This window comes from Atractosteus spatula, chromosome 19, assembly GCF_055471065.1.
Source record: "Atractosteus spatula isolate fAtrSpa1 chromosome 19, fAtrSpa1.hap1, whole genome shotgun sequence".
NCBI lineage: Eukaryota > Metazoa > Chordata > Actinopteri > Semionotiformes > Lepisosteidae > Atractosteus > Atractosteus spatula.
Genome location: NC_142724.1, coordinates 7,144,197 through 7,158,601, shown reverse-complemented (window position 1 = coordinate 7,158,601; position 14,405 = coordinate 7,144,197). Strand labels below are relative to the sequence as shown.

At 39.8% G+C, this 14,405-nt stretch overlaps 1 protein-coding gene across 1 annotated transcript; it reads right to left on the bottom strand.

The window, feature by feature from the left end:
* Window positions 1-2,709: 2,709 nt before the first annotated feature.
* On the bottom strand, window positions 2,710-13,191 carry eef1a2 (eukaryotic translation elongation factor 1 alpha 2). The gene is made up of 8 exons (XM_088937398.1): window positions 13,016-13,191; window positions 10,463-10,668; window positions 8,099-8,278; window positions 7,009-7,305; window positions 5,861-6,011; window positions 5,303-5,559; window positions 4,223-4,457; window positions 2,710-3,063 (listed from the first exon to the last, which is right to left on the bottom strand). Exons 2-8 carry the CDS (start codon window positions 10,604-10,606, stop codon window positions 2,936-2,938), a joined length of 1,392 nt encoding a protein of 463 aa, XP_088793524.1. The 5' UTR covers window positions 10,607-10,668; window positions 13,016-13,191; the 3' UTR covers window positions 2,710-2,935.
* Between the last annotated feature and the right edge of the window lie 1,214 nt (window positions 13,192-14,405).

Below are 14,405 nucleotides of genomic sequence, written 5' to 3'. Positions count from 1 at the left end.
GTCTGCTTCACTCTTTTGGAAATAATTATATAATGATGAGGTCATAGGCTTTAGAGAACCTAAAAGGATTAATTGAGCTATGCAGTGAGTCAGCATAAAAGTATGCTTAAATAATTGAACAAATTGAGTGATTTAAATTCACCATTTACCATCTTTATTTATATAACAGTCTTTCATATTGATATGAATTAAAAACTACGTTCAATTTATTTTGTGGGGAATGTGCTTCAGCACTAAATCAATCACAAATTAGAATGATCCAAATGCTACCAATAATATATTGTATATATGGATAATACATGGAAATGTAACTACTACTTAATACATCAATATTAAGCTATTTAAAGCAGACATTCTGTGTTGCTAGGCTCCGGCTCCACTGTCAGCGTGCACTGGCCAGAGGTGTAAGACAATAAATGGATGGATAGATTCTGTGTTGCTTTGCAATAAATGTGAAGGGAAAGGAGAGGCACTGTAGAACAGGGTTATAAAAATTACTATCTTCTACATGACACCATATGTATAGAGATATAATCCTTGAACATTCCTGTTTTATCCTTTACTAAGCTCATCAGAAGTTTCCCAATTCCTTTGGCATGGCCCAAGTTAGAGAACCGTGTTGCAGACACCTGGACCTCCTCGACTGGCTGTCTGAGTTCCTCACAAGCAGGACAGCAAATTAGGAAAGGATGTCAGTCAGAATGAGAAGTACTGTTAAGCCTCTACAGTTCATTACAGCTTGCAGCATTTAGCACGTCAGCAGGTGGAAAAGACTTTTCCTTCCAACGTTGAGAAATCAGCCGCTGGAATGGATTAAAAGCAGTGAGGAGAGTAGCTTTCGTCCTCCTACAGACTCATTTGTCTGAGATGATCTGTTTAAAGGCACTAAGATCAGATTTCCTATAAGGAGGAAATACCAACAGTGTATGTAGTGATGACATACATAACATAATAAAATCTAGTATAACCCTGAATCCGTAATAGACCTTCATCTTCCAGAGAACAAGACATGAGTGACTGTGGAGGAAGATCCTGCAATTTAACAAAGGAGTTTATGGCATTTCTTGAAACATACCACTATAATCCATAATGATTACAAAGTTCTAGCTTCATGTGTTTACTTGTTTAAATGTGTATTTGATTTCTCTTTCAAATCACTGCAGAATTTCTGTTTCTCTATATCTGGCAATTTTCCTTAATGTAGAGGTCTGTAACCTTCACAGCAGAGGTGTCCATAGGCCTTCTAAGTTTCTTTAAAGCACCAGCACCTCAAAATGCTGTGAAGAGGTGGTAAGTTGATCTAATTAAAGCAGTAATAAGCTGATTTAGGTCATTAACAGCTGCGGGAATGAAGACCTGCAGACACACCTTCCCTCCAGAGTCAGCACTGGAAAACCCAGTCTCGGTGTCAGATTCAATAAAGCCCGGAAGATGATTCCCAGTGCTTTCAAACGCTTGCCATCAGCTCAGCAGATCCAGGATGTTACACGTCAGTCTTACAACATAAAATATTACAAAATCAGAAAAAAATTATGAATTGTTTTTCACAGTGCACAGCTGATCACTTCAATGATGCTGGTTGTATGCGACTTTCAAGCCAAATTCTAGGTAGAAATATAATGTGTACGGTCTGAGAAGATTTTACATTATTTTAACAATCTGTTTTTCCTCAGTGTACACAGTGCTGTGCTAATGATCTGAATTCTTTTTATAACACTTGACAATGATTTTCTCTGCGTTGCAAAATATTGTAGCCTGAAGGTCTAGGCTTGGTGCTGGATAATAAATTAAAGAAATTCAAAGAAAGAAAAATGTTTTACATACTGAAACATTATGTAAAATTGTCCTATTGCTAAATGCGGCCATGATGGATTTCCAATAAAGTCATTACTTCTGTGACTCAACTTGTAAATTTGAATTATGAGATGTGCAATGCCTTAAATTTGGGAAGAAGAAAGAGGGAACTGTAGTATTCTAATTCAAATTACTCCCAATATCAGGAACAAGACAGCTGTCTAGTGGTACAAACACTATGCTCAAGTTAGAAAACAATTAAACCTCTATAAAATATTTCAACAGATAACATTTTACACACTCAATACACTGCTGTGTATTAAGTCTTTTACATAATCAGGATTACATATATAAAGCACGTATTTTAAGAGCATCAACTCTTAACTCCACTAGTGGTTTTTACTGTTGCAATAACTGTGACTGTTGTTGATACAGATTCATCTGGGTGAGAAGAAACCTGTTCTTGATCAGAATCTTCAAAAATAAGAAGGCAAAACAAAAAGGTAAACACTATATAAACAGTCTATAAACTCTACATAAACGGTCTATATGAAATGTTGTAGCTGCTAAGTCAAATTTACCAATCAAATTCTTCTTCCAATTCAGTGTCGCAAGGAAGCCAGAACCTATCCTGGCAAGCAACTGACGAAGGCCATAAAAGGTCAAATGTCTAAGCCTTTTGAAAAGCAGTATATATAATGCATATATTTTTTAAGAATAAGTACATATTTTAAAACTGTAAATATTATCCCCCCTTGTTTTTAGAATGCATGGAGTAAATATACTTAGAAGGGAGTCTTCTTCAGCATCTACAGATCACCCGAGACAGACAAGTCCATTCTCCGTATTCTGCCCTTTAAAAAAGGTTGTGTTCTTTCTTATGTGGAGTGAGTGAAATGACAGCACCGGCAGCAGTGAAGTGGGTGGACCAGTTTAATGGTAAAATTAACAAGAAGCCTTACAAATGCTGGAGCATGCTTTTCCTTTTAAAGAACTTCCATTGGACTTTGATAGTTAGCATCCAATCGTTGCCGAAGAGTGTTTTACAAGCGGATGCGTGGGCATGCCCCGTGGAGAGGAGGTACTGGGGGCCGGCTGGAGGCTGGGGCGCTCCGGCCAACATGCACTGCTGCCGCTCGATTCATTTGCCAGCCTTCTGGGCCTTCTGAGCCGACTTGGTGACCTTGCCCACGCCCCCTGTCTTCTTCTCCACGTTCTTGATCACGCCGACCGCCACCGTCTGCCTCATGTCCCTCACCGCAAAGCGCCCTGCCGCACACAGAAGGACAGCCGTGACCGGTTTGGTCTGCCACACAGCAGCCGTGCCGGCACAGTCGTGGTAGGAGACCATCCTGTGGAAGTCAGCCTACCTTTCCTTGAATCTTATTTCCTTTAACCTTCCACAGTCAAATGAATAGAAGAATATTAGGGAAAGGCCTTTGTGGTCTAGGTCTACAATACTGCACAGCTCTTAATTCTTAATTTATATCTCATTACAGTGTCACAGTGGCTGGTGGGGATGAATCCATGTCTCAGTGGCTTTTACACCACAAAGCAAGCCTCAAGGAAGCACCTGGTACTGACCACAGTGTAATCGAGACTCCCAGGCCTCTAACCTCAGCCGCTCTGCTGCCCAAGTATACAGTATGCATTGGCCTTTACTGGCACAGACGTTCACACAAAACTCGCTCTAAGTCAGCCAAAGTCATTCAAAAAGCTTTCCGTCTCTTAACCTTGTAATTTTCTTGCAAACATTAACACACTATCCCTTGATGACTCTATGAATTTAAGTGCTTCACAGCAATAAAGACCAGGCTTCTACGGTATGGAAAACGGATTTAAATTTTCTGCAAGACACCATTACACCATGTTCTCCATCATCACCATTAGCCACTAATATTGGATATGACCCCTCTATGGGCCATTGAGTCAGCTGTAAATACCTTCTCAGGAATGGAAAGGAAATCAACACTTTTGTAAGCCAATGGTTGCAATCTGGCTCCCTTAGGAAGAATAATATCTTAAATCTAATGATGATATGCATCAGAAAGAACTTACATGCTTTACAAATACATGTCTAATTGTTTCTAAATGTCTCTGTAGTGCATATAAAAGCAAATGAGAACAGGGTTCTGCACAAGAATTTTCACAGCCCATTGAGTTTCACTCTCAATAAAACTCAGTCCATCTGTCTGGCTGCTTTTGGTTTTACTTCCATCAGCTTGTTACAGAAGAACAGGATGTTAACTCTTTCTCTAAAGCAAGTGAAATGAGAAGAAAAAAACAATCTGAATGATCTATGATCTATGAAAGTTGAATAAAATAGGTTCTACCATTAAGCATCGTAAAACCCAAGTGCTAAATAATTAATTTGCATGGCTTTGAGGATGCGCTTAGCAGTAATGACGGTAATTGTGCAATTGCTCACCCAGGGGTGGGTACTGGGAGAAGCTCTCCACACACATAGGCTTGCCAGGGACCATTTCAACAATGGCTGCATCTCCAGACTTGAGAGATTTGGGGTTGTCCTCCAGTTTCTTGCCAGAACGGCGATCGATCTTCTCCTTGAGCTCTGCAAACTTGCAGGCGATGTGTGCGGTGTGGCAGTCAATGACAGGGGAGTAGCCAGCGCTGATCTGGCCAGGGTGGTTCAAGATGATCACCTGAGCAAGACAACAGAAAATCCTTGTGAGTTCATTTCCTGTTGGTCGTGTTGCATTTGTCTATATAGCAAGCTGCAGGAATGGCTAAGATAAGGGACCATGAGGGTAATGGAAGGAATAAATCATAAGGAGAATTTTGCAGTAGTCAATATGCTTAGGGTATTTTCCATCAAATGGGAAAATAGGACAAAAAAACATTATAGTTTAGTGGTCATGATATAGTGGTCATAACCACACTAGCGATAAGCAAAATGGGAATTTAACATGTGAAGAATGGCGATTTGGAGACATATTCCTCTGATAAGCCCATCTGTCACAGACATTCATCATTTGGTGCTTTGAAAGCTCCACAGACAGAGGGAATGCCTTATACAGATCCGGACAAGCGGAATACCTCACTGAGAGCACTGGCCCTCATGTTGTACACTTCCACTTTGAAAAACCAGCTCCCAGCTGGCTAGTGCTTAAAATAACTCAAACCAGCAACAACTGGACTAAAGAGAGCTGTATTCTTCCATCCATACATACATTGTCAGAAAATCACTTTTTCCTGATCATGGCAACCCCAAGCCTACCTGAGAAATACAGGGTCAGAAGGCAAGACTACACCACAGATAGGACGCTGTTCCATTGTAGGGCACACACACATACAGGCACAGGGACAATTTAAATACACATTTAACCTAGACAGCATGTGTTGGAGTAAACTGGAACACCTGTCAAAAACCCACAAGAAACATGAGGAGGGCATGAAAACTACACACAGAAGCTCCCCAGTAACCATGCCTGTGAGCTGCTAGAGCTGCTAGAGGAATTGGCATTCACAGGAAATGAGGAACGCTGACCTGAGCAGTGAACCCAGCAGCCTCCTGGGGCGGGTCGGCCTTGCTGTCCCCACACACGTTGCCTCGGCGGATGTCCTTGACGGAGACGTTCTTGACGTTGAAGCCCACGTTGTCCCCAGGGAGGGCCTCGCTCAGGGCCTCGTGGTGCATCTCCACAGACTTTACCTCAGTAGTGATGTTAACAGGGGCAAAGGTCACCACCATGCCAGGTTTCAGGACTCCAGTCTCTACTCGGCCCACTGGCACTGTTCCAATACCTGCCCGCAAAAATAGCAATGAATCACAGATAGCTAAAGCCAATTCTTGATGTAAGCATCTTCTCATTTCATCTCACAGTGTCAACGGTGAGGATTTGAGGCTACGGTTTTATTTTTCAACTAAGCCTTCCGGTCCTATTTCCATCAGCAAAGCTCAAGCAGAGTTTGAGGATTTGCCCTCAGTACAAAACCCCCTCAACCCTCCAAACATCTTCTTTGTTCCAGAACACAGAGGTGACGTTTCTGGAAAATTCAGAGAAGGATTCTGAGCTCTTTCCCTGGGACACTGAACCCCTCTGACCTCCAATCTTGTAGACGTCCTGCAGGGGCAGACGCAGGGGTTTGTCAGTGGGGCGTGTTGGGGGCAAGATGGTGTCCAGGGCTTCCAGCAGGCTCACCCCACTGGCATTGTGATCCTTTCTCTCTAGCTTCCAGCCCTTGAACCAGGGCATCTGAAAGAGTACAGATCCAAAATAACATGCAACCAATAGCTCCATGTGTCAGATCACTCTGTGGGTTTCCTTTCAAAGTATGCAAAGTGTGTTTTCAGGGTCTGATAACAAAGCAGAAACTATGAAATCAGTTAGGTATTTTAAATAAAAGCACCACACTGCCTCCATTTGAACAGTAGTAGGGATATGAGACAGTTCAGCTACAGAAACTACTACTCTTTTCTAAAACAATTTACAAGGTTGTCCAAAATGTTAACTTCTTTCTACAACCAAATGAGCAGAATTACAGAAAGGATGAAGTCAGCAACCTGCTATAAACAAGTATCTTCTTTTCTTATGTGCCTATCTAAGGGTGGCACCTAAAATATTAAGAAACTTGTATCTAACTTACTCTCTAAAGGTTTTAACATTCTGAAGCAGTCTTTCAAAATAGCAATCTAGAATTTTCAGCAGATATGACAGCCCACTGTCGGTTACCTTCAGAAAGAATATAATGTTTTCCACAAACTAGAACTAAGATCAGACGGAAGGATTAAAATTGAATCGCGTGTAGTGCAGTGGCTCCACCTGGTGGAAAATTGTGCACATGCGATCGCTGTCATGAAGCTAATGAAAAAATTCTTCTTGGAGAAGAAGGATGTGCCCTGTTGTGCTGTTTTCTGTATGTTCCTAAATTACAGAAAAGCTAGGGCATTGCTTTTCCTCTCTGCCGTTGTCTGGCCCACTGGACAACCTGGAACAGCAGCCAGCCACCTCACAAGCTGAAGTCATGCTATTAAAGAAGCGACTGCCATTCATAGCCCCTTGAATAGCAAACCTGAAATAACACTAAAAAAGACTATATTCCACTCACATTTCAGTCTATCACATCCCAGAGATAATGTGTTCCGTTCAGTAATCCTCATTACATAGATTGCTCTACAAATATGATGTAGAAAACCATCCATATTCTTGAAGGGCAATTTCTCTCAGAAACAAGACTGAAGGGGGGACTCACATTGGGGGAAGGTTCCAGCATGTTGTCGCCGTGCCAGCCGGAGATGGGCACGAAGGGCACGGTGGCCGGGTTGTAGCCAATCTTCTTGATGTAGGCGCTGACCTCCTTGACGATTTCATCGTACCTCTTCTCGCTGTAGGGCGGCTCGGTGGAGTCCATCTTGTTGACACCCACGATGAGCTGCTTCACGCCCAGCGTGTAGGCCAGCAGGGCGTGCTCTCGTGTCTGCCCGTTCTTCGAAATCCCAGCTTCAAACTCCCCAACCCCAGCTGCCACGATCAGGACGGCACAATCCGCCTACAGGAGCGCACGGGGTTTAACACTGGTGCACAATCCGCCTACAGGAGCGCACGGGGTTTAACACTGGTGCACAATCCGCCTACAGGAGCGCACGGGGTTTAACACTGGTGCACAATCCGCCTACAGGAGCGCACGGGGTTTAACACTGGTGCACAATCCGCCTACAGGAGCGCACGGGGTTTAACACTGGTGCACAATTCGCCTACAGGAGCGCACTGGGTTTAACACTAGTGCACAATCCGCCTACAGGAGCGCACGGGGTTTAACACTGGTGCACCTCTTCACACTTCGCACAGGTCACCTTGCATCACGTGCTTCTGCGGCTGGAATGCTTTGGGATTTATAATCCAATTTTCCCCGTTTAATTTTATTTATTTGTAACTGACATTCTTGATCAGAGCGGCATTACATCCTTCACATGGCTCTGAGTTTCATTCTATTAATCTAGCAGTTAAGGATATAATAATAATAATAATAATAATTCCCCACAACATCTACTTCAGAAGTCTAAAGAATCAAAATTAACTTGAGGATGTTACACCATTTCTAACTTGAAATAGCAAAACAAGCTAAATCCCAACCACTGTATGCTAATATCAGATATTGAACCATTTGGATTACTTGATATTGGCTATTTCAACCGTCTGTACAATAACCAATTCAAAGTATATTCATGCGAACTACAGACTCGGACATAGAGTTTGATGGAACAAGCCTGGGAGTACCATGGCATCGTGAACTATGCTACTACTTTAACATTACATTTACTAAAAGTAAAGTGGGCCTCTACCTGAGATGTTCCTGTGATCATGTTCTTGATGAAGTCTCTGTGTCCAGGGGCATCTATAATGGTGATATAGTATTTGATGGTTTCAAACTTCCAGAGAGAGATGTCAATGGTGATTCCACGCTCACGTTCAGCTTTCAACTTGTCCAACACCCAGGCATATTTGAAAGAACCCTTTCCCATCTGAGAGGTGGAAAGACACGCACAAGGACATATAGAAGCTTAATAGCTACACAGCTACAGAGTATGAATGACACATTCACACAAAGGAGAACTGCTTTGTGGTGGGTAGGAGGGATAGCAGTCAAGCTCACTCACTGGAACTACTCAATCAACAAATTGATGCATTTGTTTCTTAATAGTTATTTGTTTAAAATATGTTAAACCTTCATGAAACTGTAATGATGCCCCGCATTCTACAAATGAATGCATTTGGTAATTTAGATTGCTGATGGGAGCTTTTGTACTTTTATTTGGAAACTGGATTGCATTTGTCTGACTGTACTTTTTAAATACCACCTTATCACAGTTAAATCACTATTATTGACACTGTTATTCAATTTGGCCAACATAGATATTTCCTGGTCAAAAAGTCTCAAATTGCAGTGTTTAATTAAGAAATCAATAATTACAGCCATAGAGAATGCTGATAACGGAATCTCCATAAATGATAGGGAAATCTTTCAAGAGTCTATGAAACCCTCTAATTCCCTGAGCTTTAACCTTTTCACCTCTAACTTCAGGATCAATATCATTATGTTTATTCCATACACTCTGGTAGACAGCCCTGTGTGTTCCTAGATACCTCCATTTTTCAAGCAACTCTGTGCTGTGATGAAGTCATTACTTCTCATTGGTCAATACCGTAAAGCACTAGCTCCCAGCTGGCTGATTGTGTTTGGTATTGTAGTAAATAACATTGTGCAATTGTGATGAATGAATCAGGATAAACAAGAGTAGACCAAAATGATACTGTGCTCTACTCCAAGGATGAATTTGTTGACATCAATAAATCTCAAACATTGCCTGCACCCATCTGTACTTCAGGGCCTAAACAAAGTGGTGAAAGTCTGACCTCAGGGCACTGAGCTGTTGTAATCCACAGGACTGACAACTACTAGAGGAAAGTAATAATCAGAATCAGAATCAAAAACTATGGAATGGATACATTTTGTACTCCCATCAGCAAGAAACAACCTCTGTTCCTTCATAGTTCCTGTCCCGTTAAAATAAATTGTTAATTGTTATCATAACAGTTTCAATAATAAGTATATTTTTATAAAAACAACAATATTGCATCACTCTGAAGTTACAATATTTTATTATGGACTAATATATATTAGCCACTAGCAATAAATCAAGCTAACTGGGTCAAATGGTCCACCTTTTCAATCGTACAGTAAATCCTTGATATTCTAATATACTAGAATTTTTAAAAAAACTGGGAAACAGGCTTTTACAGGCTTCTTCCAAAGAAAAACAGCTTGAGGACCTCTTTAAAAGTAAAAATATGTCAAATTCAGCATTATTGTGCTTCGGTCCCCTTGGATTTCATTTAAAAAAACAATTCTTGTTTCTCTTGATTTTTTTATACATATCAACAAAAAGAAAATGTGACCACAGGCCTTGTGCCACAACAAAGAGATGACCTGATCATCAGAGCAGGTGCAATTTAGCAAATGCAAAACAAAAACAACCAAATTTAAACCTGAGCTCAGCCTGAGAAATGAAGTATGAACGGAAGGCAAAGACCTTCACCACATTGCCAAGGTTGAAAAGATTGACCTACTGCTATTTCTATTGCATGGAAATTTGCTGCTGTAAATGACCGAACTAAAAAGAAAGGAATCACACTGTACAAAAAACTAGAGGTTGTAGTGTTATCTTTAGCTGATTTTCAGATCAGAAGCAATCAATTTCACTGAGATCGCTTTCCCTCAGCTGGTGTAAATAGATTTATACTCCATCTTGTGTCATGTGCTATCAAGTTAAGGGCCACACTGCATCAGAAAATGGAGTGTGCTTACTAAATAAGGAAGCTAATAATGGAAACTTTCCACAACTCTTGGCTGGGTCTTATTCAAAGGTATGGGAGCTGTGTGCAAGCCTGCAGGCTGCTGAGTCTCATGTTCCATCTAAAAGATCTCTAAAATGTGATCAGCCCTAATGCAATGTAACAGAGACAGAGAAAAGCATTTATACCATCACGAAAAAAGGAGATGATATTCAGACAAATCACCACAGATTTCCTACCATCCTCAGCAGTAGCGTAACTTAAACTAAGAGGGAACGAAAAGCTGAAAACAGTGAACGTTTTAGGTTTTGACATTTCTCAGGTTTCGTGAGCTTGGCATGCGTTTGTCCTACCTCTGCTGCTTCCTTCTCAAATTTCTCAATGGTTCTTTTGTCGATCCCTCCACATTTGTAGATGAGGTGCCCAGTGGTGGTGGACTTTCCAGAATCCACGTGGCCAATGACCACAATGTTGATGTGGACCTTCTCCTTCCCCATTCTACAGCTCGGGTCTCCAGGGACAGGGACGAGCTAGTTGGAAGCTTGGAAACAAGCCGGGTCTGGGGGAGAAGGAGAGGGAAGATGAAACATCCCGCGTTAGAGAGGATTACTAATCACTGAAGAGCATCAGAGAAATCTATCAAAACTAGTCTACCCTGAATAGGGTCCCTCTTAATACTTTAATTTTAAACTTCCCATTAATCTACAGTAATAAGAAAGTTCTCAGAATGTATGGGAGGCAAAAGGTTATTTATTCATTGATTTATTGATTTATTATTTGCCCTAATTTTCCCTGAATTGCAGATCTGACATTATATGCAAATACATCCCTAAAATGGCTGCCTCTTAAGTCTTTACACATTAGAAAGTACCATGACCTTGTAGACAGAGACTAATTCTGAGACAACATACTGTACTGTATGTGAGTATGAATCAGACAGACATTAAGACATGAACAGGACTAAATTATTGACCAAGCTGCCAATGTCACAAAGAATTAAAACAACTGTTTCTGTAACTGAATATGTTAAGATATTTTCATTCCAAAGATATTAAAATATTAAAATATTAATATTAAAAGATATTGAAATTCACATAATTCTTTTTCTACTTAAAAACAGTACCAGTTAATGCAATAATAATTATCTAACATCTAATATAACAAACTTACTGCGATTTGCAAGGTTTTTTAAACAAAATTCATTACTCCACCATAATAATATCTAAATATATTAACAATATTGTGTATAAGAAATGTATTCTGGAGTTTATTTGGAAAAAAATTGTTTTCATACCATGAGGACGACAGGATCCACTGCTATCCCAGTACTACATTATCCAACTGACCAAGCTAAAATGCACTAATCTAAATGAACAACAACTTCATGATATTTTTCATGATTTCATGATCATTTGTCATTATTAATCATCAATACTTTTACAATGTCAGGACAGAACTGTCTGAATTTAGGATGTTTCCGAGACCTGCAGCCACATTTACAGTTGAAAATGTTAAACATTTTATATACTGAATGCATTTATTTATTTCAATGAGAAGATGGGAAGATAGTTAGAAATGTTCGTTTTTCATACAAGGACCACAAACATTCCAGTTTAAACCTTGTTAATAGAGGATATACATGTTTCACCAACCCAACAAAGAAATCAGACATGTTAAATTTAATTCAGCAATCATTTCACATACGCTGTTAAATGTGCACTTTTTAACAATATCAAATCACATTGATTTGAATATTTTCATTGTATACCAGCAACACTAGGCAATGCACTACTGCTGCCCTGATTGCCAAGATCAGATCAAAGAGAAGTATCCACTCAAGTCAAACTGTACTTAACCAGACAGAAAGGCTGGCTTGTAGGCAAACAAATCTCAGCATTCATTAAAATAAGCATATTCATGTTAAATAACTTCTCAATTATAGTTTATCATTAATTTCACCATTTTAGCAAGAAGAAAAGACAATGAGGCTAAAAATATTTTTAGAAAAGCATCGGTATAGGGAAAAATAAGTTTGATGTTAAGGTAACATTTATTATGTTGTTTTGGCACATAGTTTTGCTCACAGGATTGAAATAATCATACTCTAACCAGGTCATAAGAACTTTATTAATTTATAACCTCATCTGTTATGAGATTATTGATTGTCAAACCTTGAGCCAGGCAATGTGCTTGATCCTCTATATATTTGGAATAATTTTAACATTTCCAACCAAATCATGTAAAACTAATTTATTAGTTCTAGAATGTATTAGTTCCCTTGAGCCCAGGTGTGGTAATATTGAGATGACAAACATTTAGTAACATGTATATTAGAGCAGAAGGTATTTGCTGCATGTTAAAAACAGAGTTATCAAAATAATTATGTCATTGTGGTCTTGAATCTAAAATCCTGTATTCTATATCGCAATGCTATGCTCATGCTCATTGGTCCTCATGAAAATAAAGCAAAGGCCTCAATGGTCCTTAGCAGTGGATTCCCCAGCAAACAAACATCTTTGTTTGTCTTTTTATTTATCCCGATAAAACATAGCTGGCTTTGCAAGCTGCAAAGTTTGATTCCTCCATTACTTCGAACTGATATCATCCCATCCTTACCAGAAAACCACTGCAAGGGAGTTGCAGTTTATGAGTCAGTAGAATATTCAATTTTGCTTGTTGAGAATGTGTCTCTAGTTTTCTTCTTGAAGGTAACAAATTACTTTTAGCATCATGTTCTACATGTCTCCTAGCAAACATTGATACCTCCCAGCAGGTGAAGACGGACCTCTCGGTTTCACACTCTGAACCCCGGTGCTTCATGAAAACATACCAACACAAAACAGTAAGAAATTCCCACTATTGCAGCAGAAGAGGTTATAGTATAGCAGATTCATATTGCCTCTTACCTGTGGCTGCGATCTCAGACAGCAGGGACTATTAGCTCCAGCCCTGGCAGTTTTATGTCCCTGGGAGGGGGTTGAAGCTTTGGTCTCCCCTGCGCAATGCGGGCACCCCCTGTAATACGGCAATGCGGTAGCAGAGGAAGAAAAGCAAGGACTGCAGTGAAGCGACTGCAGCAGAACTGATCTGATTGCAGAGCAAGAGGGAGACCCAGTGATTCAGCAAAGAAGCCCGTATCTGCTCACAACAAACCAGACAGCTCCAATCCAGCAAGCTTGCCCATAGCTAGCCAAGGGTATAAACGCACAGAGTGATTATACTGTATGTGTAACCTCTATCAATGGGAGGAACTGAGTTGCTTAAAGAGGGTGTAGAGCCAAAACATAGAGCACCAAAATAAAAACAAAAATAATTCATCAATATTCTACTTAAACAAAACATTGACTCTGTCTAGCACTCTCCTCTGAAGTGTACATTGTTTATCAGTTCATCTTTTATATCAAGCAGGTTAAATACGTTTAACTTTTGCTAAGACTAAAAAAGATGTTGCCATTGGCCAACTTAGTTTTATTTTATTTTTATACAGTACGTACATTCAGTGATTTGATTCTTTCTCGTTTTTGTATGTGCGCTGAAAGACGGGTCTGTAGTATGATTTTTCTAAACACATTCAACAAATTCTAGCACAGATTTCTCCAACTGTTGTGTGTATGCGTTTCTTGTTATATGGAAAAACACACAGTATGATGTTTTCAATCAGCACAAGCATTCAAAGTTTGAAATGAACGGATCACTATGCATTCGTATTTTACTTTGTAGAAAAAAATAAGTTAATTTAGTTAATAAGTTAAAGTTAGATTTAAATCACTGTGTAAAGACAACCTTCAGGAAAAGTTGACTTCTAAGACAACATAAATGTATTTAATATTGACTGAATTCACTAATATGAATGAAATCAGCATTCAACAAGGCATTTGAACAGAATTATCATAAGCACTAGATCCTTCTTTTGAGTTCTAAGCGAAGCCACTGTATCTTGATATCTTCTGATACAAGCCAGAATTTAAAAATAAACACCTGGCATTAAAAGAGCATGCCTGTTGCTCAAGACAGACAACATGTAGAGTTTATCTAGGGAGGTGACCACAGGCTTGATTATCCACACAACAAGTTGTAGAGGGCTTTTGCATTTTTTTTCTTGCAGAAGTGCTCTGCAATTACTAAGTGGGAGAGGATAAAGTGGGGGTCAGAAAATACCATCCTTTGCTAATATCCAGGGAACACATCACTACATACTGTATGAACAATACACAAGCTGCACTCTTGAAGCCTAGTTACAAGCTTGAGTCATGATGCTACCATGACATGGCGTACTGACAGCTCTGAACATTATGA

Coding starts and splice junctions, on each gene's coding strand:
- eef1a2 (XM_088937398.1), bottom strand. CDS start 10,606: ATGGGGAAGGAGAAGGTCCACATCAACATTGTGGTCATTGGCCACGTG. Junction 5,560..5,860: donor GGACGTCTACAAGATTGGAG/GTCAGAGGGGTT, acceptor TTTTGCGGGCAG/GTATTGGAACAGTGCCAGTG. Junction 3,064..4,222: donor CTCCCAGTACCCACCCCTGG/GTGAGCAATTGC, acceptor TGTGTGCGGCAG/GGCGCTTTGCGGTGAGGGAC.